General features: G+C 36.2%; 3 protein-coding genes across 6 annotated transcripts in view; 2 read left to right on the top strand and 1 right to left on the bottom strand.

Moving 5' to 3' along the window:
* The window catches only part of LOC137387987 (transcription and mRNA export factor ENY2-like), a 49,228-nt gene that overhangs the window by 15,019 nt on the left and 8,610 nt on the right, over nucleotides 1-25,599 (top strand). The gene's annotated exons all lie outside the window — the stretch shown is intronic.
* Nucleotides 78-10,323, top strand: LOC137385924 (ribosomal RNA processing protein 36 homolog). Of its 4 annotated transcripts, none has more exons than XM_068072542.1 (8): nucleotides 78-95; nucleotides 3,932-3,980; nucleotides 4,177-4,237; nucleotides 4,660-4,740; nucleotides 4,827-4,992; nucleotides 6,674-6,751; nucleotides 9,686-9,803; nucleotides 10,170-10,323. In XM_068072542.1, exons 2-8 carry the CDS (start codon nucleotides 3,935-3,937, stop codon nucleotides 10,307-10,309), a joined length of 690 nt encoding a protein of 229 aa, XP_067928643.1. In that variant the 5' UTR covers nucleotides 78-95; nucleotides 3,932-3,934; the 3' UTR covers nucleotides 10,310-10,323. The 4 variants fall into 4 exon arrangements, with proteins under 4 accessions (XP_067928643.1, XP_067928641.1, XP_067928642.1 ...); XM_068072540.1 differs by lacking the exon at nucleotides 78-95 and adding an exon at nucleotides 137-398; XM_068072541.1 differs by lacking the exon at nucleotides 78-95 and adding an exon at nucleotides 137-314.
* Nucleotides 10,407-22,272, bottom strand: LOC137385923 (cytochrome P450 4V2-like). Its single transcript, XM_068072537.1, has 10 exons — nucleotides 22,247-22,272; nucleotides 19,102-19,295; nucleotides 18,747-18,951; nucleotides 16,940-17,133; nucleotides 16,389-16,585; nucleotides 15,458-15,610; nucleotides 14,340-14,442; nucleotides 13,760-13,891; nucleotides 12,146-12,325; nucleotides 10,407-10,770 (listed from the first exon to the last, which is right to left on the bottom strand). The coding sequence occupies exons 1-10, from the start codon at nucleotides 22,255-22,257 to the stop codon at nucleotides 10,610-10,612; spliced, it is 1,530 nt and encodes a 509-aa protein (XP_067928638.1). The 5' UTR covers nucleotides 22,258-22,272; the 3' UTR covers nucleotides 10,407-10,609.

Here is a 25,599-nt window from a genome sequence, read left to right on the forward strand (position 1 = left end):
ACTTTACTTTTTTGTAACTATTTAGTTTCTCTGATGAATTTTGCTATTTGGTGATCGCTTACTAAGTGGGAACCCAATAGCATCCAGCGATAAACGTAAGGTAAATAGCGATTTCATTAAACAGTATTCTATCGAATAGGCAGCAAAAACAATTTTTTTCCTGTACCGATTTGTTTGTGTTATGGGATTGATTGTTACTAGTTGAAAAAGTAACGGTCACCAACAGGAGTTATTTTCGTTTGTTCTGTCTATTGATATATATAGATCAACGGTCTACTCAACACTGATGAACACCTGCGAAGAAGAGAAAGAATGTTAGTTGACATGGATATCACAAACACGTGTTCGGTGTAAAATATTTTGTAAAATTGTCTCAAGTATCAAATTTATGTTATAAGGTAAACTAATGGGTGCTTTGTGATTACATGTATGGAGTTTTTTTTGCAAATTTTTGTAAGATTTTGCTTTTTTGTCGGTTTGGCAAGATTATTAAGGTTTAAAACGATTTTAATAACGTCATCAAAATTGTATGTTTTACATTGATTTCACTATTTGATAAAAAGTTTGCGCTTGTAAATTGCTAATTTGAAATAAAGTTGAATATTTTTGTAATAATGAACATCTCAAAGTGGTGGTTTGCTGCCCTCAATAGCCAAATAATTGCCCAAAGTAGGTAATTTGGTGGTTCCCACCAAATGTATGGAAACTGGAAAGAATAACACACAAAAAACGAAGCTTTTTATGTAAAAGACGGATGCTTTACCGAGCTTTAATAACCGAGTTTATGTAAAAGACGGATGCATTACTGAGCTTTAATAAAATGTACCACATGTATACTAACATCCTCAGTCTCAACAGCCCTGTTAGCGTGATCAACTTTTATATCATTTAATCTGTTAATGACAATTATTTTCTAGTTCTCTTTGTCAGTTTTTAATAAGACTGTTATGTTGCATCTGTGATTACCAAGCTTGCATTTTTAGTCTTAAAAGAAGTTTTAATATCCAGAGCTGTGTAAAATTATGAGACCGCCTCCGAGCTGAAGTTGTTTGCAAAGTTCTATAGGACCTTCCAACCTCCAACTCCCCCTATTGTCAATAACATATATATATATATATAGATATATATATCAATGAATGCAGATTTTTGTGCTCTATACAAAGTTATCTAATAAATTTGTGCTAAAACATTGAACTAAATCTAATTAACAGATTAGTGGCACCAGATTAAAGTAAAACAAATCTGATCAAAGCTGAATGTGATTAATTAAATTTAAAATATTAACTAATTTCTTACCATATTTTATTCAAATGTTTATGATATTACAATATAACAATAAAATATTAATTAACCAACCATTTAAGTTAATGTTGATATGAGTAATAACATGCCATTTGAAAAATACAAAGTGTGATAAGTTGAGTAGTAAAAAATATTTGCGTCCATATACAGTGCACATAGTTGCACTTTATATCATTCTCTCAGCACAAAATTCTGAGTCTGTTGATATGCACATTGTAAGGACTAAAAGGAAATTTGAGGCTGTAACTGTGATCAAAATAGAGACATTTTATGATTTTTTAAAACATAGAGGGCAGTCTCATAATTTTGCACAGCGCTGTATTAGAGCTATCTGTAACATTGAGGCGCAGGTGCCCACTTTACAAAACCCACTGTATTAAGTATATTTCGCTAATTACTTTTTATGTTTTGTATAACACTCACTCAAAATAATTATTGCAACAGCAGTTGACAGAGATGTTTATTAGGCTTTAAAAAATTAATCCGATTCAATACTCATCAACAAGTTAACACCGAATTCTTTTGCATCATATGGCATGTGAGAATCGATACAATTCATTGAAAAAACATCACAATTCTATTCTTAATTTTTTAGCTATCTTAACTTCGATGACTTGATTCAATTCTCCCAAATAAACAAAATCAATTATCTATCAATTCTTACAAAACTTGACCTATTACAATATATTAAAATAAGAATAGCTCACAATCACTAATTTAGCCACACGTATTAGCTCAGTCTATTGACTGTTTGTATAGCAAGTATTAACTATTTCACTAGGGATTGCTTTTTGGGTGGAATTAAGTCATGCCTACCAATTTTTGCTGGTATACCGTCGGTATTTTGCTGTAAAAGCAGTGTTTCTGTCATATACCTCCAATTTAAAGTTTTTTAGAATCAGCAAAACATTCTACACAAGAATCAATGCATTTGAAAAACAAAGGAATGTTTAATATTTTTGTAGTTATGTAAAACCGGCTGCAAAAGAAAAACACTATCGTTTTTGGAGTTGGACATCTCAGATGCAGACACAAATTGTCTAACGTAAAAATGTAGTGGCTAAAAATATCATTTGTCCAGTGTTGAAGGATTTCACAAGCAGAAATACATTTAGGTCGCTGTTTACAGTATTTTTTTCATTCATCCTAAACTGAAAATTTAAAAAAGTTGAAACCACGATTTCATGCTGTTTGGTGAGTGAAAGAAAAAACTATGCAACTGGTTCGTTTTTGGCACAATAATAGCCTAACTTCCTAATTTTATTTTGGCAAGTTTTGGGTGTATCTGCTAATACTGCGATCCGTGCTCATTGTTTTTGTATAGGCGCAAAGGCGAATCACTATAAAGGCTTTTAGGCAAAATAAACAATATTCGCGAGCAGCTTACAAATAAGCTTATTGTCAGTGTGCAGGCAAACCATAAAGCTAGCGCGTATTACATATTACTGACCAATAAAATATACGCAGTGATATCGAAACATTTTAAAAGCGTGTGCGGCTGGAAACATGGGATTGCACTAACATCTTTGTTTTGGCGCCCATCAAGTAACAGATTGTGTTACTTAGGAAATCACTCTCCGTGATGGATTTTCCGTCAACGAAGTAATTATAATGGAGTGATGCATTTTTACTCGGCGTTTTGCGTATTGAAAATAAAGAATCGAGTCAATTCCTTTATGCTGACAGTAAAAACTTGATTAAATTCAATTGTTACTTTTACGATGCTCCGAGTCAATGCAATTCTACAGGAAGTAAAAAATACCAGAGAATCGATTATTTTCAATTCATTTTGTGAAGTGAGCCTTAGGCTTGCTCGAGCAAGCATGTTAACTCGAGTGTCCATCACAGACAGTTGATGACAATGAGCTCACTTCTTTTGGTTTTAGTATTTTCATTAAGGAAACTAACATGTTAAAAACATAATGTGCTTTGGTAATAGATTAATGAACTAAAATAAAACATATACGAACTTGAGAGTTATTTTCGAAATCAGTTGTACAAGTTTTGGCCCTTTAGCTAGTATCTCTGACATTACAAACATTACCATAGTGAGATATGATTATCATCATGCGGCTGCCACTCTCCAAATACCTCTACAGACTAACCACATACTTCCATATCGGCTATTTAAAAAGAGCTTATACTAACTAGTTCAGTGCCTCTGTAACCTGGCTGACTCAGCACACACATTCAAAAGATCAACTCATTAAGATTCTTTACACTCTTACAATTGGTGACAATTTATTCTTAGCTAACGAGTATTAAAAATGTGGCATATTCAACATTTGTTATTTTGTGATAGCTTTAATGAAATAATCCTAGAATACAAAATTGAGAATCTTCTGCCAGGTCTAGAAATGGCTTACCAACGTTTTAACACGTTAATTGTGGTTGCTACAAAAAGCTGCACCTTCTGACTCTCAGACAGAAGAAGATAGTATAACTCCTAAATTTGCTACTAGTGTTTAATAAAATTGCCGTAAAACCACATAATGATAACCTTACATTCTTTCCTCACCTTATTCTTGAAAATAGCTGCCAACTTTTGCCAATATCTGAAAATTCTGGATTCTTGAGAGCCAGCATCGGTTGGGTTGGATAGCAGAGCATCAGTATGCATGTATTGCAGATTATGAATGAGATGGATGAAGAAGATGCTGATGGTTTCTCACACACAGGTGATGATAATGAGCTGCTTTAATGATATATTTGCAGCCAATGGTCATTTAATTCTTGTCACGGTTTAATTTCTTACAGATCCTCTACGAATGATACATTGTAATATTTCTGAATTGGATCCTGAAAAGTCGTATTTATTAAGTTTGATTGTTTGCCTTAGTGCCTTGCATCTCCGTAATATTTATACACTTTTAGGTTTGGAGCATTTAACCTTGCAAGAGATACAGCAATTGCGTGATAAAATCGGAATCAAACAGTGAGTAAAGCAGAATCTTACCAGCATAATATAAAGGCATGGAATGAAAATAGTAGATTATTGTGTTCGAAAATGAAATTGAATTTCTTTATTATGCAGCTACGGTTTGAGGTCTATCAGTTTTTAATATTTGGACTCGCTGTATCCCTCGGGTCTTGGCCTAGTTTATTTGAACTATTTTATAAACAAGCGATGACAACAACATGTCTATACATTTATGTGAGCTGATGACCACGGTTAAAGGCAAGGGTATTGTAAATCTTATACAACCCCTACATTTTTAGTATCACAACTTTTAACATTATGTCATCAGTTTTCCGTGATGGAGTGTACTATTGACCAAACCCATGACCACATTTCATTGTTCCTTATTTTCAGGTATCATTTCAAGATTCTTCCTGTCAGTTATTGGCTCATTGCAGATTTAATAAAAAGTATGGCCGACAGAAAGGCATCTCTCAAAGAGGTTTTATGCAAAAGAAAAAGAGAAGCAAAGATTCCGGGTCAGTCTTCATATATATAATGTACTTAGAAAGTTGAGATAATCACTAGACCAATTTTCGTTAATAATTTGATTACTACATTACAGCCCGATGGAAATGTCATCGAAACGTCCTAGCAACAACACAAGTACTCTTCGTAAGAAACCTGTCACTAGGGACCCACGGTTTGATGACCTCTCTGGTCAATACAATGAGCAGATCTTTAAAAGATCCTACAAATTTATAGACCGGCTCAAGGCCAAAGAGATGAAGGTAGGACCAAAGGCTTGAAATTGAAAGCAATGACTGGCAAACCTTTGTGCACAGTTTATGATTAGTATAGTCTGGATGCAAGTTGAATTGATATTGGCATCGAGGCCTTCATCGAAGTTTTCTGTTTCTTACACTGTATAACTTGGTTCAATTCAGGTAAAACCTTTGCATACATTGTTCAGCTGTATGGCCAAAATGACTATTGAATCAGCCTTTTAATTGAAAGCCTTTTTCGAAGATCAACAGAAAGTATGTCAACAGACAAGAAGTTATATTAACACCCTTTCACCAATACCAGGTTATTTCCTAGGTTATCTAGAAATAAATAAGTTGGTCATTAGATGTAATGTTTCATATTTGGTTTGGAATTTGGTTTGAGAAGAGGTGTAGTAACTAAGTGATACTAAGTTAAGTTACACTGATGGCACTTGATATGCCATGGGTGGTCAGCTACACTGGTAACACCTGATATGTCATGAGTTGTCAGCTACACTGGTAACACCTGATATGTGATGAGTTGTCAGCTACACTGGTGATACCTGATATGTGATGAGTTGTCAGCTACACTGGTGACACCTGATATGTGATGAGTTGTCAGTTGCACTGGTAACACCTGATATGTCATGAGTTGTCAGTTACACTAGTGACACCTTATGTCATGGGTGGTCAGTTACACTAGTGGCACCTGATTATGTCATGAGTTGTCAGTTACACTGGTGACACCTGATTATGTCATGCGTTGTCAGTTACACTGATGACACCTGATTATGTCATGGGTGGTCAGTAATACTAGTGGCACCCGATATGTTGAGGTTAACAGCTCTACCAAATGTTTTTGGCATATTGTGTGTAGTCTGTTTCACCAATTCTCCTAATATACTGTCGGCGGTCAATCACACCATTAGCAGAGCTCACATGTTATGGGGTGAGACGCTGTCATGCGAGTTGCATACGTTTTGGGTGGACCATCATGGTAGTTCCCCTGACATGTTGCCAGTGGTTGTTCACACTAGTAGCAGCTAACAATGTCCTAGACTGACGCTGCAGTCAATGCAGTCCGTGGTCTCCAAGTTGCCTTATTAAAGTATCTACCTGAATGCCCAGCATTGCATGGGCAATAAAAAGTTTTTGCATAGAGAATTTATTTTTAGTTGTGCAAGTTTGTTTACCGAATGAATTTGAGTAACCAAAACTTATTTACTATAATAAGAACCGTGTCTGTCCCTCTGAAGCCAGCGTTAGACAAAAAATTGTCATGGTCTCTCACGCAATCATGATTTTTAGGTGTGCTAGATGAATCGTGAAGCGTGCTATTTTATCCATCGACGTTAAAGATTGGCAGATGTAATAAGTATGATGTGCACAATTATTCCATAGTATGGTCAGTTAGGAACATAGTGTAATGGATAGCACGCCTGTCTGCAAAGCTGGAGGTTCTGAGTTCAATTCCATTGCGAAGCGGTTTTTTGTTCCTACAACTTCATTGCTATAACCATACACACGAATGACAGACGACAAACAAACACTGAGATTTATATACAGTATATAGATAAGTTTTACTTTTATTATCTGCCATCTTTTGTTATTGTGGATCTGCTTGTACGCTTTAGTTGGGAGCCTTTGTTCGATTATACATCGTGTAAGAATAATAGTGTTTGTAGGTAGTTGCTATTGCTTTTAGGCTGTTAGGAAGATAGCAGATGATGAAGAAATGGATGAGGAGACGAGAAAGAAAGCAAAAGATATGCTGACAAGGATGGTGAGTACCTCCTTGAATAGAAAGAAATTTACCTGTTACAATTGGTGTGATGTTTTTGTAGCTTTATAGAAAAGCCATCTTTGGTCTAACCGAATAGCTATTTTTGGTTTTTGGAGCCTGTTGAATGTTAGCTTTTCTTCAAACATACATATCGAGAGACGTTTCCAATTATACATGTATGTCCACTGTAGGACAGCATGTTATATCCTGCTAATTAGAAGTATCCTACAGTACATTTCAGATATTATAAAAAGCAAAAAAATAGTTGATCACATTTGTTTCAGATACATGTAGAGGTATTGATCTACATGTATATGCCAATGGACAGAGGATGTATGTAGCATAATGCATTACTCAGGTATATGACAATTACGAGGTCTGATCCAAAAGTTCCTAGAATGGAGTTGTATACACTTGCATATTTGCACGATGGAAAATCCACTGCAGCGTTTGCCGGGAAACACCTCCAGAGTGTTGTCACAAAATTTCAGGTTGCTATGACAACGCGTCCTCACATGAGCCGATGATATGTCAAGGTCTGTCAAGTGTTTCCAGCGATTTTTTAACAAATTTATCGTCATTTCTAATCAATCGGAACAGCGTATTTGCGTTAAAGGTTTATTTGCAACAAAATTCACATTACAGTTATTTAGTATAAAAAGATTCACCATGTCTTACTCTGCTGTGTTGTAGGTGCAAAATATGTGGAAACGTGATTACAAGCTCTTAAAAGCTAAAAAACGAACAGTTAATTGCAGCCATCACAAAACCGCCGTGTATTGGAATCAGTTTATTTCTCAGACGTACTCAAACAATTTGGTTATTGTTTTGACATGTGATGTTCTCACGTGAATTGAAAGGCCAATAAAAGGCTCAATATAAAATTTCTCGTAGCACTAGTTTATGACTAACACTTCGGGTTTTACCGAAGAGCCCATATCAAATATAGATGCTCGCTACTTCAGTTTTGTTTCGGCTTAGTTTGATCGTCTAGTCGTAATCTGATCATGTGACCCATACTTCCTGCCAAACAGCGCGAGTAATTTCTGCAGCATTTTTTGACTATCACAGGTGACCAACAGGCTCGTCATGTTTATCAGAGGATGATGTGCACTCCTTCGAGCCAAGGTTAAAAAATTGAATGAATTTTTACGGTAGGTTTTGAGATAGCAGTGCTCAAAGTAACAGCATTACAATGATGACGATGAGATAGACGCGCAAGGACAATAGACATGGTTTTATTGAATGCGTGAAGTATATTTGTGAAAATATTTAGACAAATGAGGTTGCATGAAAGTGTAAACAGAAACCATTGTACTCAACAACATCCCATTTGAGCTGTTTTGGAAAGGGATTCCAGCCTATGGCGTTTTCGTGATGGCTGCGATTAACTGTTCATTTTTGAGCTTTTAAGAGCTTGCAATCACATTTTCACATATTTTTCACCTACAACACAGCAGAGAAAGACATGGTAGATCTTTTGTTATCAAACAACTGTAATGTGAATTTTGTTGCAAGTTAACCTTTAAAATTTGTGTGAAATTAGGGAAAACAAGTACTCAGACAGTTGAAATGTTAAATATTGCCTTTGGAGATGCTGCTCTGAAGAAAACACCAGTTTTTGAGTGGCACAAACGTTTTCGTGAGGGTAGAGACAGCATTGAAGATGATGCGAGGTCTGGAAGACCAGCCTCGGCCAGAACTTGTTCGTCGATCGACAGTGTGAGGTCACTAGTCATGGCAGATTGTCGTTTATCCATTAGAGAGATATCTGGAAAGACTGGACTTAGTTTTGGTACTGTTCAAATAGTTTTAACTGACGATTTACACATGAGAAGAATCGCAGCAAAGTTTGTGCCACGTTTGCTAACTGATGACCAAAAGGAGCTCAGGATGCACACTTGCAACGATTTCAAGGAAACTTCAAAAATGATAAAACCTTTCTTTCGAAGGTAATAACTGGAGATGAGTCTTGGGTGTATGGTTATAACCTAGAGACTTAAATTCCAAAGTAGCCAGTGAAAGTCTCCGGGCTCCCAAGACCAAAACAGGCGAAGATGTCTCGGTCAGTTGTAAAGACCATGCCGATTGCGTTTTTTGATATTCATGGATTAGTACACCATGAGTACTTACCACAGGATACTACTGTGAATCAGTATGTTTATATTGAGATTTTGAGACATCTTAGGGAAAGAGTTAGGCGCAAAAGACCTGAACTGTGGCACACAAGTTCATGGATGCTGCCCCATGATAACGCACTCGCCCACACTGCATTTTCTGTGAAGCAGTATTGCGCTAAAAACAACATGGCCGTTCTACCACATTTTCCATATTCACCAGATCTGGTTCCCTGTGGCTTCTGGCTATTTCCTAAGTTAAAACTTACTATGAAAGGAACCAGATTTGACAGGATAGAGTCGATTCAATGTGCAACAATGAGAGAGCTAAACAGCATCAACGCCGATGGCTTTCAACACTGCATGGCATCATGGCAAAAGAGGTGGGACAAGTGTATTGGTAGCCAAGGGGAGTACTTTGAAGGGGACTAACTATATAGGCAAATTGAAGCAACGCGTTTTGAGTTATAGCTCCATTCCTGGAACTTTTGGATCAGACCTCATACATATGGTTTAACACAAAATGACAGTGTGTTATTTGCATGTCAATTGATGGTATATGACATATACATGTATAGTTATTAAAATAGCATGGTGGAGTACTCTAACTCTGAATGGTTGTCACTATTTTAAAAATTTTGAGTTCTCATTGGTGGATACTCTAGTGCATTGTTTAGTATTTATGCGATCCCTAGTCCAGCAAAGTTCATTACTTATTCAACATTACATTTGCACAAAAATTACGTAACTAAAGCTACGTGCAGATATGGTATGGATACATATGGTCTTGGCCTGATATACACCAGATGCATTTCAGGGACAGAAAAAGAACGCCAAAAAGGAAATGTCAGCGGCTAGTAAGGTTGAGCAGGCTCTAAAAGATGAGAGAAAAAAGGCTATTAAAGAAGGTCATAAACCATATTTTCTCAAAGATGGTGAGTTAGACCTAATGCTACTAAAACTTAGCTTAAGTCCTTTAAACAGTATGCGATTGCAGTTGGTAGTTTAGGAGAGTAGTGTCGCAATTTCATCATCATGAACGATACAAATTCATTGTTTAGAAGCTCGTGCTAGCGCTATTTGAGCGTGTCTCCTCTTCATTCTGGCCCAGTGTGTCCAAAATATTTGCTCTGCTATCCACTGTTGGGCAGCTCAACCTACTGTAGAGCCGTTCTATTTGCACAGTCATTTTTGATTTAATTTCAACAAGCATACTCGAGGTTAAAAACCTTGCCCCAGCGTGAGCTCGGGTAACTAAAGCTTGGCTGACAGACGGTATGCAGTGTGTCTTTGCCTTGTAGCTGAGAAGAAAAAATTGGTGCTGGCAGAGAAATATAAAGATTTGAAGAAAAAGGGGCAGTTGGATGCCTTTATGAAGAAGAAAAGGAAGACCAATGCCAAGAAGGACACAAGAATGATTCGTATGTCATCCGCACGGTAGCACAATGATTCAACAGGAAGGTGTCATGGCATTACTTGTTGGACCTTCAGTGTAGATATATAGTTTGTTTGTCTGTGTTTATAATGCTGGTTATAACTCATCAAATCTACCCTTATTATTTTCAGATATAAAATAATACAAGTATTAAAAGTCTATAAAAAAATAATTTACGATTATTTATGAAAAACCAATACTAAAAAGATATTAAATGCTAGCCAATTAATCTTTGGATGAATACCACTCGGACTGCATTAGCCAGTCATGTGGCGAGTCAAGCATTATAGAGGCTAGAAATATTGCCTATGTCCTGCTGGACAACTTGACCCATATGCCTGCTGACGGTTGTAAAACCAGTCCTGGGTTAGGTTTCACCTCATCTCTTTTCTGTGTAGACACCAAGTTGAAGTTGAGGAGGATGGTAGCCATTATCACCTTTAGTTCCATCATGGCAAATTTTTGACCTAGGAAGAAGACAACATTGAGCGCATCAGAGCTGGCTCACATTGTTGAGTACAACGGTTGAACAACACAAATACCCCTCATCCTGCTGATGACATAATATTGAGTTTACCATAAAAATTATATCACCGAATATGAATTAACCAATTGGGAATGCAACAGAATATGTGTAAGCATTCTTAATAATATTCAATTATTAAGAATGCAGCAGAATATGGATCAAACAATTAGAGTGAGGATGCTTCTAAAACATTTGTTATGGGCTTGTCAAATTTATTATCAAAAATTGTGGTTGTCTGCTCTTGGATAACAAAACTTGCTGAGGTAACTAACTCATCTAAAATACGCAGCTCTGTTTATTGCATCGTATATTTAAGGAGGACTGTGAGTCTGGGATTTACCACTATGATGAAACGCTCTTCTGAGCAGAGTTGACAAACCTTTTCAGGGAAAAGGGGTGGCAGATAATGCGGACAAACAAGGATGAATGAGTGATAACTAATGAAATCATGTGCAACTAATGCAGAAAATAAATTTTTAATATACATAATTTTTTATAGGCAAAGTGAGAGTATTGTGAATATATACGGCTGCCATAACCTGAAAGAAAGGTACATTTAATTTAGCCTATCCACCGTTATAGAGAGGCTAACAAACAGGTATAAATTTAAATTCAAACCACTTTGCTTTTACTTACTTGAAAAACATAACGCAAGTTGTATTTAGCCTTGAAAAGATCTCTATGTTCTTACTTAAGACTGTTCTCCACATTTATCATAACCAGAGTTTGAATATCTAAGAATGGGGAGTCGGCAGCAATCTAATACCAGCCCTCAATAGAATACTGATCCTAGGAAAAATGCTACATTGATTTTTAGAGAGGGTTCTTTCTAGGATGCATTTTGTACAGGAACAATATAAATAAAACATTAATGTGGCCTTACACAACCCCTTAGAATGATTTTAAAAAGCTAAATTGATATGAGTGGGACAGCAATACTTTGCCAGCACTGAAAGTGTTAATTTAATCTAACATGATCGATGGGCAGTACCTAAATGCTTTAATGAAGCTTTGTGATTTAAAACATATTACTTGAGCAGTACAAAGGCATGTTAAGGTAAATTAATTTAATACACTATTCACATTGCGCATTAAATAAACCTGAAAATCCTAATCGTGCATTCTTAGAATTAGTCACTTACATATAACTTAATAATTCTGAATGTGACAGCAAAACATTTAGCAATTATCAATAGTATCAACTATCAAAATGTGACACCTATCAGGCACATGAACGTTGATCAAATTTCTTGCTCAATATTTTAATTTTTAGAACATTTAAATAAGCCAAATCAGGTTTTTTCCTTGTTTCTCACCTATGCAGTTGCGTGGCCCGGCACTGAATGGAACATAAGCATACGGGTGTCTGTTAGCACATTTATCTGGAGAAAACCTTGTTGGGTCAAATGTTTCTGGGTCAGGAAATATAGCAGGATCCCTATGGAGTGAAATAGTGAATACCGCGGCAGTAGTACCCTTGGGAACTGTGTAGCCTCCTGCAAAAGAATATTCAGTTACCTTTCCGTACTGCCATTTGCAGCAAGTATAATGCATCTAGCATTAGTTATAAGTACTGGTAATGCTTGCGGGACAACTTAAAGTAGTGCTCAACAACCTTTGTTTTCCTTAAAACAATTTCTTTTATGATTAAAACTGACAGAAACGGGAGAACAGAGCTAAGACAGTATTAATCCCGCGGCATTAATTTCATAATTATCAGAAAGTTTTTGGTGCAATTGTCCACTCATAACACCAATATTGGGAATTCCATTTAGCACCATTCCGTTTGTTCTGTATTTAGATTTTTCATAATAAGATTGCCCACTCATAACACCCAATACCTGTATTGGGAATTCCATTGTTTCTATCAGACTCCCTGTTGTGGTGGCAGTTTTATTTCAAAATAACGATCAATTGTGAAGATGATTTTACTTATAGAAAAAAAACATGCTTATGATTGCCTACATTACAAACAGGTTCAACCGCAGTTCAATATAGCTTTAAATTAAAAAGATGCAATAGTTGTGTTACCACAGACTAAGGAGACTCGTTTCATATGGCTCTAGGAAAGAAGGCTAAGAGTCTTCTTCAAACTAATGAAAAATTAAGGTCTTTGCAACAAACTAGGGTATTATTCTTGTCCAATTTACTTTTCCGGTCAATCCATTGCTTTGCTCCTTTATAAGAATGTTGAATATTTTGGAATAGCTCACCACCAACTTTAATAAAAACTGGAAAGCTGTTGAATACCTCATCATTTTTGGTTCATTCATATAGGTCAAAATGCAAAAAACAACACGCGACTGTCTATCTTAACATTTCAATGTGTGCAGACCGAAAACTAGCGAAAATAATTAAAATGAGGTAGTTTGTGGTATTTTTTATTTACCGGTGGAAATATCAATAATAAGCATCACAAGAAATTTTCATTTACCAATTTTTCGCATATTCAAAAAATATATGTTTTCTACCCCATCAATTATAATGAGTAAAAGAGTGGGACATGCGCGTGTTGGTACTAATACTAGCTGATTCAGTGAGGACAAGCCATTTAAAGTATATTAAGAAGTTGAGCCCTGGTATTACAATAAGAGTAAAACTTACTGTGTTGATAGTGACAGCCACTATCTGTAGCCAAAAAAGGTTGTTAGAATCTAGATTTGAGCTAAAACTTGTCATCATCAGGGATCATGGTTCAACACGTATTGATCTTACCTAACATCAATATATTGTATCTTCAACACACTAAACTAATCTAATTTGAAACTGGGAGAGTTTCCTTTGAGCGGGCTGTCTCAGGAATGTGATTGCTACATAAGCATACAGATGTTATCCGAACATAAAATATGACTGTTCGTCGTACAAAGGGCTAAACATTATCTTGAGAAATAATTGGCAGAGGGCCAAGTGTCATAGACTGATAGGCGTACCAAAATCAGTGTCTTCAGCGAGAGCTCTACCAAACCACGGAACTGATGGAAATAGCCTCAGTGACTCCTTTATGCACCAATCCAGGTACGTCATCTTTGCTAAGTCATCCATGGTGAAGTCTCTAGGGCTATCTATGATGGCAAGAAAGCAATTGAATTTAATCTAAAGGTGTCAGTGAAAACAGTTCTATCAGTGAGAAATCACAAATGATGGTAAGACATTTTTTGCTTTTCCCAAAGAGTTATCAGCCCCTAGAATGTGAACTAAACAATACTTAATAATATTTGTGAAAGTTTAAAAACTACTTAACCTACCTCAATCCATAGAAGTATCTAGTTTTAGGAAATTACAGCTACAAGACCTCTCCTAATAATAAAGGGCACTAACAAATTTATTTTATAAACACTATAAAATACAATTCTATAATTCACCTAGTAAAATGTAAGTAATATAACTTCCCGCATGCAGCAACCTAAAGCAGGGCTTATCTTATCTAAAAACTAAACCCAGATAGTCAACAGCCATATCTAAGCAGAGGCTTTTACTGATTGCGGCAACTAGTACAAGTGTTTGCTTTACCCATTATCTCATCCAGCTCCTTTTGACACCTGCGTTGAGCATCAAGATTGGCTCCAAGTAAATGAACTGTGTGCGCTGTAGCTGCTGACACAGTATCATGACCCTGCAACATTGTAAAGCAGGTTAGACTGTTCTACAGCACTGTACGACCGGTGGTATCAGAGAAACTCCAGAGAAACAACTCTACCTCACCTAGTCTGAGAACATTAGCATTTACGATAATTACATCAGCTCCTGCAATACATGTACAACCATTTCTTCTCAATGCGCGCTTGACTTGGTTTTCAAACTAAATCCCATAATGCATAGCTGTGGCGCATAACTAAGAACAGACAAGAGAACAGTTCTCTTGCTATGAGATATATCTATCTACATACTTATAAAACTCTGATCATCCTGTAATTTTACATGTACTTGAAACCATTGCATTGAAGAAATAATATATAGGTGATTAAAGCTTGATAAAATATTGCATTTAACGGGTCTCGAACTCGTAGCATTCAGATATGTTGACCAGCTGCTACAATACGACCGCCACATGAATGAGCAGACTAATCTGTAGTATAAGAAAAGTGATGATCTGTGATGTTATGAAAGTTCTAGAATGAGGGAAGAGTTATAAGATTAGACTAACTAAGGCTTAAGTTAATGTGTAAAAGTGGGTCAACTTCAAACAATGGCAGGCTTAGTTGGCAATCATAGAACTTTTGTTTTTCATATAAATATGCCACACGATCTATCGGATTAGAAACTCAAGAATTCATCTTTGCACGTGTCAAGGACAGTTGTTCTCAATGAATCCGTTCATGGATTTTTGTCATGAAACAAATTTTTGTTGAAAATGAAAGAAATCCTGAGCATCGCTGGGCATTCACCTAGTAATATATAAACTATGGTTACTTTAATATCTTTCCATGTAAACTAAGCATTGTGTAAACATCAAAAATAAAAAGGCCAACATTGAGATGTTATGAATTTAGCCTTCACAATACCACAGTCAACCTGCCTGTAATCGTAATCGCGTCTAACCATTCTTAGTCTCTGTTTACATAGACTAAAAAACAGTGTGGAACAGTTAGTGAAAAAGCTCCACAACCCCAGCCCTATAGCCCCAGCACCTCAAACATGAATGTATCAACTTCTTCTCGAATCTCCTCATCTGTCAAGGCGTTGCCATGCTCATCTCTACACTCCAGTAGAATATCGAGAAATGCTTTGTGCTTGCCTCCAAACTCTACCTCACCTTTCATCTCCTGCCGCTCTCTTATAACCTGCCATATCATTGGCTACTCATTTAATATCAGCCAATAGAAGTCAGTGTGAAACTAGTACACAGATGATAGGCCAAAGAAGGCTTTATTCGCCAATTTTTATATGATCAAAAATTGGATGTTTCCTAACCACATCCTAATGCCAGTCACAAAGTTTTAGCAACGAAGTGGCATGCAGATGGCCAATTCTTGATTATTGATTCTCACTAAAACCACAACAGTTGCAATAAAAACAAAAAGCAAATGAGTTGGATTTTTTTCGCTAAACCAAGGTCAATTATAAAACTAAAAGTAACATCAAGGCGTTGGCAGGGCTGGTGTGTTAGTACTAACAATACCAGATTCAGGGAAGACAAGCTATTTAATGTACCCAACCCCTAAGGAAAATAGTACAGATACCAAAGCTAGATGAAGTTGTTGAAGCTAAATATCTCAGAAAAGACCTACTATAATTGTTAGCAAGTAGTTCTAAAAAGCATGTAGTATTCTAAAGAAATTGTAGAAGAATAAAGTAAAACTCGTCAGCATGCAATATGGTTCGTAGTATTCATCAACTACCCTGCCTAGGACCCTGGTACTAGTACTAGGAGCCTGGTACTAGTACTAGGACCCTGGTACTAGTACTAGGACCCTGGTACTAATACTAGGACCCAGGTACTAGTACAAGGACCCTGGCTTTAGTATTCATCAACTACCTTGCCTAGGACCCTAGTACTAGGACCCTGGCTTTAGTATTTAAGTAAATCTGTGCATTGAGTAAGGGCCAAGAAGATTGTACCTTGTAGGCATATTGATGCATCGTGTCTATTGCTTTGTTCACTTTGCGACCAACTGGAAGAGAGTTGTATATAAAATCAGGCCAATACCACGGGGTTCGTTGTCTCACAGCCACAGCTTCTTTTACCAAATAAACGGCCTTCACATAGTCAGATTCTCCATCATGGAGAGCTCCCATGTCCACACCCATAGCCGTATCTGCAGGAAAACAAAATGGCTACGAAGTCAACTAAAATGTGATACTTTATAACACATCTTAATTTGTTATTGCACATGAACACTGGTAAAACCTAGAGCATTAAAAAAATCTGTGAAGGATAGATTATCAAATCATTGAAAGAATTGGCTTATTGTTAAAATGAACATAATAGGGGCGAACTGCTATACTTTATAATTACCTCTCAATTTTTCCTTTAGAAAATATTATCAACATAAAGCAAAAATGATTAAATTTACAAAACCTAAGATCAATTGCATATCAAACCATGTTTGTAAATATAACATAGAACTCCTCTAGCAAGACATTATCTAAACGCCACACTAACAACGCACCGCATATCATGTCCAAAGAATTGAGAGTGATTATTGGAAACACGTCAGTAGAACCCTTGTCACATGCGTCTTCTTGAAGTTTGTCCTTGAGTGTCGCAGCGTGATTGTTCATGGTCAGCAGGAAATCTTGGAGTATATTGAAATGAAAGCTTGGGGTCAGCATTCTTCTCCTGGTCTTCCATTTAGCACCCGTGCTGAAGGAAAGTTGAACAACTACTCATATTTCTGGTTACTTGGATGTTACTCTTTGAGATATAAATATAAGTGAACATGGAATTTCAGCAGACGGTTTCAAAAATGAGTTTACTGACTAAATCTTCATGTGTATTTATAAATATACAATGTCTTGAATCTGTCAACGATATAGCTATATCTCAACATCCAGCATCCATTTATGACGAAATAATATATGCTATGGAAGGTACAAAGGTCTTGATAATTCCCTATATTATGTTGGACTCAATACTGAGAGGAATTTTTATAAAGACAAAACACGTTTATTAACTGCATTTAACAAACTTGAAGATGATTAGAGTCTATAGAGTAAGATGGTCGATTGATCATGACAAACAATTAAAAGCCTAAAAATTATATAATCTCTAGCAAGCCTCCAAGCATTTCATTTGAATATACTCTGGTGTCAGCACCTTGACTTTCTTAAAGTCTGTGAGGCAACGTAGGAGTTTCATAGCAGGAAGTCAACTCTCATTGGCAATGAGATTTGTCTCCCTTGCCTGCTCTGAGCTGCACTGATGAGGCTTCACTAGCCGAAACAGTAGTCTGTAGCGTGAGTGTATATATATATATATATGCATAAAGCCGCTAATATATACATATTTGAGGTTTTACAGCATATATATATATACCGTAAAACCTCTAATTGAACACCATGGCGCTAAATTTTTCAACCCTTCCTCTATAGTGGCTGTCAATTGGAGGTCGCATTTAAATAGAGGCTGGCGTTGTATTTTTTAAATGGCTCATCAGAATTTTTGAAAGATAGGAAATTTAATTTATGGAGGACAATTGTCCTTGAATACGAAAGTTCTATGATGGCCAATTGAGTCTACCATTGCTTTAAGTGGGCCTGCTTTTTCACATTACATGAGATGTAGTGATTCTGCTCTTTTAACTCTCTCCTCATACAAAAACTGTTCAACATCACGGAACACCGCTCTTATTATACTAAAATTATCCTGCTATGATAGATGCATATATATACATACATAAAAGTATTTTCGACATTGCACAGGTAATAAATTAATTACCCAATGAATTTAAGTAGCTCAAGCTAGTAACTTGAGCTAGTCTAAGCTAGTTGTGTCCATCCGTCTGAAGCCAGCTTGAGCTTATAAGTGTGCTTATAATCGTTATGCATCATGATCTCTCACGAAATCATGATTTTCAACCAGCTAGTAGTAACCAATAGCATTTTAATCAGTGTAATAAGTATGTACACAATTATTTCAGTGTAGCGTAGTAGTGAGCTCGCCAGTTTGCAGAAATGGTAGTTCTGAATTCCATTCCAGTGCCAAAAGGATTTTTTGTTTTTCAAATGGTAATCGCTATAACTGAATACACGAACGACAGACAAACAACCACTGAGATTTATATATTCATATGTAAATATATACTCTTGTTACATATTTCAACGCAATAAATTTTGCAAGGAAAATTAAACTCCATCTTCAAATAAAGTGTACCAGTAGAAGAATGTGCTGCTTTATTAAAAACTTACACGATCTGTTTTAGTATCGATGAATATATCTAAGAATAGTTATCTGTCATTTCATTTATAGATACGTACCTAGTTAACAGGCCAAAGCCAAGCCAAGGATGTAGATACTCGTAATCATCCGACTTGTCTATCAATACATTGCTTCTCAATAGTTTCTCAGAATCCTCTGGTGTATAGAGACAAATTATCGCCCATATTCCTATGCGTATTTTGCAAGTAGTTATTTTTCGTAATCGTGCTTCTGTCAAAAGCTCAATCACTTGGTCATAAAATTCTACAAAATGAAAGTTTTTCTATTATTTGTTGTAATGAACACAAAAAAAACAAAAGAAAGTTTATTGGAATTCAAATAACAAGAAATTCAACAAATTTATACCGATGCTAAATCAACAAGCGATGGGATGAAGCTAAATAATAGCCTCACCAACAGGGTCTCGTTTCAAGTGTAAAACATCCCCAACGATAGGCCAGTCTTTGTAACCAGGTATCTTGTCTAACAGACGCTTGCCTCGTCCTAACTTTAACAGGTAGAACCCCCACAGACACAAAAATGCTGCTAGCACTTTAGCCAAATCAAGGAAGAACCAGAGAGAGAATGTTTCCAGCATATCGTGCAATCTGGAATGCAAAAACAACTTGTCTTGATTTTTGGTATGACTTGAGTATATTATATAATGAAAAATAATAATATGTATTAGGTTTCTAATACAAAAGACAAGCTCATAGATAAAACTTGATTTTACCTATATGTATAATATATATAAATATCAGGGTTTGTTTGTCTATTGTCTGTGTCCCAAAGAGCTGTGCGTAATTTGGTTATTTTTCCTACTCTATATTAACGATTTACTATGACATAATAGAATATAACCCTGCTCTATTTTCAAGGTTACTGCTAAAGCACAAGAGCATCAATTTTAATCTGGGATTTCTCACAGCCTACACCAGCTTTTAACCCTCAATCAGAGAATAAATGAGCATTATAACCTAATAGACAGATGATCTACAGTCTTAACAACACTGCAGGGTACTGAAAAAGAATGCAGCAAGTGCCGCTAACAAATTTAGCATAGAATTTATAGAAACCAGATACAAAAATTGTAAAGTTTCTCTCTTCACAAAATTACTGTATGATAAAAAGTGAACCTGAATCATAATTGTGAGCCGTCAATCAGCTCATGAACATGTGGCTACATGCAGTCAATGCTTATCGCATGCATGGTGAGCACCATGTCATTTAAGCTCCAAAATCATTAAAGAGAATTTATACAATGATGCATCTCTGTAAAAAGGCTCTCATATGCTGAATTAACCCTGACTAAAATATAGAAATATGTAGTGAGATATGCACCAATATCAACAAAAATTAGACTTAAAATTGTCAATATTGTTAACTGATCAAGTTGATTAGCTTGATTAGTTGATTGCGTTGTAACTACCGTAAAAGATTGTCGTCTCTCATGGTTAAATCGTAACATCTATGACAAAAATACAATATTCTCCTTTCCTGAAATAAAGAGTTGCAGATGAAGTTACTGATTGTGTGATCATTGAGGCAATGCAGAGGGAAATCATTACAGTTGGACTTTTTTGCAAAATATAACTGAAGTTGTCCAAATCGCTATGTAGGCAAACCTTAGTGGTGACATGTTTCTGAAAACTAGTTTGACACTGGCATGTCATCAGTGGTGTCATTTCTTGTTGTAGGTGATCTGAAAGTAACATGATCAGATACTGCCATGTCATCATTATCCATGTTATAATTGGTTTTATCAAGCTTGAGAAGTACCCAGATTTTATCTGACTACTGTGGCACCAGTGTCCATAAGATAGAACTCTAAAACCTTTTTGACAATCATTTTACCCAGCTCCTCTGTCTTCGGTATTCAATTCTCACAAACACATCCAGAAGGGTAGGTGGATCTAGCAGGTACTATGCAGTTTTGTCATACAGCTTTTTGCGATATTTTGTTTTGTTTCAGTTGATCCGCAACAAATATTGCTTTCAATGTCATAATAATGCCAAAGGATGACCTGCTTTTAATCATTGGGTTTTAGATATTGTGACAGACTGTCCACTACTAAAAAAGGTTGCTTCTTTTAATAGGCTATATACATGGCTAGAACCTTCAAGGATAGCTCAAATTCATAATGATCCCATAAAGTGTCCTTTCGTGTCTGCTGCTGGAGACAGCACACTCCAAGTAAAAACATACATTAAAATATCTATCCTCCATAACAGATTGCAGGCTAGAACACATACCTGGCAGCAGGCTCTCTGCTTTTTATATACCTGATGTCCAGTGCGAACCATAAAAATAATCCTTTTTACTGCTGGCGATACCGCTAATCTCTGACCAAGATATATAGAAACATCAATGTCATACAGTTAATCTTTCAAGATTAATATGGTTATAGAAACTGGTACTTGAGTTTTGCACTTCCAATTCAAGCCATTGCAGTTGATTTCCCTTAAGTCTTTCATCATCATATTATCAGAGAAAGTCATTCTTAGTTCTTCAACGGACTAGACTAAAACTTGTAAAGTATTAACTATTATTATTTCACAATTCTATTCTTTCTGCTCTATTAAGTCATTGTCATTGAAAGCATGGGAATGTATCAGCCAAGTAGAGTAATTTGCATGGAACATTGTACCAATGCAACTTTATATCTTTGCAGTTTAATTAAGAGTCACTGCAACCTGAGTGTACCTGCAATCTCAGGTAAAAGTTTGTTTGTGAGAGACAAGTGGTTTACGATAGGCCTTGACATAGATGGGGTGACCATATAAGTATGCATAGCTGTAAAATCGCTAGCATTTAAAAACAACTGCAAAAAATTCTTTGTCTATCTGAAAGTAGTTGGTTTCAGCGTTGGATAGAGCCCTTAATGCATAAGCAATCGAGCATCCTTCTTGAAGTAATAAACCTACTAAATCGGCTTGAGAAACATTCCCTTTCAAATGAGCCTTTTTTGGCCCATCAAAATATGCAAGAAATGGTTCACTGATGAGAACTCAAGTAATATATTGCTGAGATACCAACCATTGCAGAAATCATCTGAAACCTGTTTTTTGCAAGACAGCTCTCCTTGGATACCACAAAACTTATTAACGGTCTCAATAAACGAGCTGTTCATATCATGTTCAAATGTCGGATCACTTGTTACCATGAACCCTCTCAGCAAATTCTGAAACTCTAATAGCATCCACAAACTTGGCATCTCTCTCTTCTTATTGATAAACATTAGATTTGACTGAACTGCTAGTTTAAATGAAAAATTCTTCTAAATTCCTCCACAGGCTCTGCAAGAATTTTCGTATGCTGAAAATCGACCTTGTACATGTTCAACTCCATGATGTAATTCTGCGATGCTAATTTTTATCAGTATGATCATGTCGCGTTCAAAAACATTCTTCATGTTCTCGAACAAGCGTAGAATGTTGTTTTATATCCTTGATCGTGAGTTGCAAACGAGAACCTAAAACAAAGCAAACCTAAAGTAAACCAACTTCAGTAGAAGCTCTCGCCAGCAGAACGGGTTTGAGTCATTTGTCAGGATGTCACCTTTTTTCCATTCTGCCCAAGTAGTACTTGAAACGTTGGTTGGGTTACAACCACCAAATTAATAGTGTGGCGGTCTGTAGTTAAATTGAATCAACTAAAAAAAACAGAAATAAAATATCAATAGGCCTACTATACTCTCGCGACTGTTTTTTTATAAATGTAGAAAAGGCAAACTAGCCCCGGGCAGGCTATCGCATCACGAACGCAATATGTATTTAGCCACTCCTTTTCGGAAGCACTAACGAAACAATTGCTTCCGTATTAAGTGCATTAAAACTAAATATTTGCATGTTTAGTCATAATCCATAAATTTTTATTTAAAAAAAAAACTGTTATTTAAACATAGTTTTATTACTGCATATTTTTGTCGAGCAATTATTCTGTTGAAAGGAAATTTAACTCACGTATTTCTGGTAAACAGAACCTGTACATATCGTCGGAAGACAAAACAAAAGCCAAAGCGTTAAAAATTGTTTTGCGTAATTCTCGTTTTATTGTTTTTTTAAATATTCAAACTGCAGTATTTTAGGGAAGTGTTGATGTTTTTTTTTTGTTTTTTTAGAAGCAAAATCGTCGAAAGACAAAACGAAAGCCAGAGCGTTAAAATTGTTTTGCGTAATTCTCGTTTTATTGTTTACCTAAATATTCAAACTGCAGTATTTTAGGGAAGTGTTGATGGTTTTTTAATTTTTTACGTGTCTCACGTTGTTTTACGTAGCACTATTAGATCTAACCGTAGACACATTAATTTCTCCTTAAATAACTGAAACTATTTTCATAACTGTTGTGACAGACTCAGTGTTTCTGTTTTGTTGCGTCTAATTTAAGAAATGTATTTTGATACAAAAAGTTAGGTATTCATATACTTTGGTGGCAATAACATATCATTGAAAATATATCTAGTCGCCGAAGTTTTTAGTACCCTTGCAGATGAGCATGTTTTAGATTAGCAAAGTTGGCACAGCCACTTTATCTTAAACAGACAGGTCTACAATCTTTGAAATAATTTGTTTCTGGGGAAAAAACACACTTGCTGAGATGAGATGTTCAAAGGTTTTAAATGCTAATGAAACGTCGTATGTGATTGTCTTGCGTAAGAATACGCTTTGATAGTTTTGGTAGTAGTGTGCCACACATGCCTACTTGACATTTGTGGTTTAGCAGTACTGAAATCATTATAGCTTGCTTTGTACTATTCTACAATAAACTTTATACAACAGCTATCCACAAGTTATGCCATGGCGCTGCAAGTAGGGTAGAATCAATAAGGAAATAATGGTGTTTATTACACCAGTGGATTATTCGTTGTTGCTTAGGATCTATTGATAAGCAGTAGTAGTCACAACCAGTAGTAGTCCTACCATTGGTGAACATAAAATTGGAGAGAATAATCAGCTGTCAAGACATTAACTCATGTCAAAACTTGGACTTTAGCGCTTCTGCATGTCCAAAATAAATTTGAACAGCTCAAAGTTCCGTCTGGTTTCGACGAAAAATTCTTGGAAAAACAAGTTGACATGCTTGTCTATTTTATAGGAAGCAGAAAAAATAGAAACTCAGCTAGTCATTCGTGCTCCCAGAGAAGCTGTAGAAGATATTCCAACTGAGGATGCAAATGAAACTCTTTATGAAAAAACTGTTGAGGCATTTTGTCAGTCTTTTAATCCTAGAAACAACTATTTGCACTATGCTGTGCTCTTTGGTTCTAGAGTTCAGCAGGCTGGTGAGACCAATGAACAATTTATTCAACACTTCATGATCTTGCTAGCAAATGTCAATGAGGTGCAGCACAGAAGTAGGACATGCTTCACATTAGGCAGCTAGCAGGCATGTCTGGCAAAGCTGTTGAAAGAGCTGTAAATTGATGTCAATGTGACATTAGATGACATTAAGCTCAAGATGAGAGCTAAAGAAATTATTTTTAGTAACCAGAAAGTTGAGACAAATGGAGAACTTCGCAGTAGCCACATTGTAGGTTCTATAGCTCATGGCCAGTATGACATGGATCTGACTAGCTCAAAGTTCAGGGTTAGGGGTGTTTTGTTGGCTGAAGCAGATGGTGAAGGCAGAATTTGATATGACAAGAGACAGCAGAGGAGTTATAGACAATGGAAAAGTGCAGACAAGTCTAGCTATATAACGAACTGTGACTATTGTGATTATTCACATACCTCAGGAAACTGCAGGGCTTATAACAAACACCGCCATATCTGTTTTCACTTTGGGCATTTTCAATCTAGGTGTGATAAGCCTAAACGTAACGCTAGTAAGATTATTGAAGTAATGAAAGACATTGTTTACTCGGATGATGGTGAGAATCATTTTGCATGCAGTAGTGTATATGTTAATCATGGCAAAAAAGTAGAGGTTTTTTCTATGATAAGGTGAAAAGATCTGACTAGCGGGTCATTGACCTTAATATTTGTGGCCAAACCATGTCAGTTAAAATATAGACAGGTACTGAAGTGAGTGTGATGTCAAAAAAATCCTTTTGTATCTCTTGACTTGGACAAGGTTGAACCCTCTAGAGCCACATTGTCACGTTTTGATGGTCATCGGATCCTGGTTGTAGGGAGGCAAAGATTGTTTGTGGCTGTTCCAGGCATATTCGTTATGTCAACTGCTTTCTATATCATTGATTAGAATAACGTAGCAACATTATTGGGGATGCCTGCATTCAGTCTTTGGGTATCATCTTATGCCTTGTCAAGGATGTTAGTCCTAATGTCAATTCTGTTACTAATGAGGAAGGTCAAAGTAAGACCAGTTTAGGTGTACCTTCGCGGTATGCTTAAGTTTTTGACGGTTTAGCTAATCTGAAAAGTACAGTAAAGCTTGTGCTCAAAGATTCTGCCGATCCATACCTCCACGCAGTACTTCCCAAGCAGTCAGTGTTAAACTGGACAAAGACTTGCATAAGGTAGAGAAATAAGGTGTCATTGTGCGAGTCAATGAACCCACCCAGTAGTTAAATCTTATCGTGATTGTGAACAAACCTTCAGGAGGCGTTCACATATTTTTAGATCCACAATATCTAAACAGTCAATCAAAAAGAAACTGTTCTATGCTACCGACCACGACAAAGATATTTTCACAGGTTTCCGGCTCCCAGTTTTTTAGTACCTTACACACTAATCAAGGATTTCATGAAGTAAATCTAGATGAGCATTCTTTAAGGCTCACATGTCTCTTAACCCCGTTTGAAACGTTCAAGTATGTTCGACTCCCCATGGGTATTTGCGATGGGCTAGAGTAATTTCATAGGTTATTGGTTGAGACCCTGGCTGAGAACGCTAGAGTCAAGGCATATATAGATGATATTTTAATCCATGCAAGTTCATTAGCAGAGCATA

This window comes from Watersipora subatra, chromosome 1 (assembly GCF_963576615.1).
Source record: "Watersipora subatra chromosome 1, tzWatSuba1.1, whole genome shotgun sequence".
In the NCBI taxonomy this organism is placed as follows: domain Eukaryota; kingdom Metazoa; phylum Bryozoa; class Gymnolaemata; order Cheilostomatida; family Watersiporidae; genus Watersipora; species Watersipora subatra.

What these genes read in the sequence shown, in the direction of transcription:
- LOC137385924 (XM_068072539.1), top strand. Translation starts at nt 3,917, where the DNA reads ATGCATGTATTGCAGATTATGAATGAGATGGATGAAGAAGATGCTGAT. An exon ending in AAGAGAAGCAAAGATTCCGG is followed by an intron (nt 4,741 to 4,826) that starts GTCAGTCTTCAT and finishes ACTACATTACAG; the next exon opens with CCCGATGGAAATGTCATCGA. An exon ending in TCAAGGCCAAAGAGATGAAG is followed by an intron (nt 4,993 to 6,673) that starts GTAGGACCAAAG and finishes TATTGCTTTTAG; the next exon opens with GCTGTTAGGAAGATAGCAGA.
- LOC137385923 (XM_068072537.1), bottom strand. An exon ending in TGCATCAATATGCCTACAAG is followed by an intron (nt 15,611 to 16,388) that starts GTACAATCTTCT and finishes ATGATATGGCAG; the next exon opens with GTTATAAGAGAGCGGCAGGA. An exon ending in CGGGCCACGCAACTGCATAG is followed by an intron (nt 10,771 to 12,145) that starts GTGAGAAACAAG and finishes TCTTCTTCCTAG; the next exon opens with GTCAAAAATTTGCCATGATG.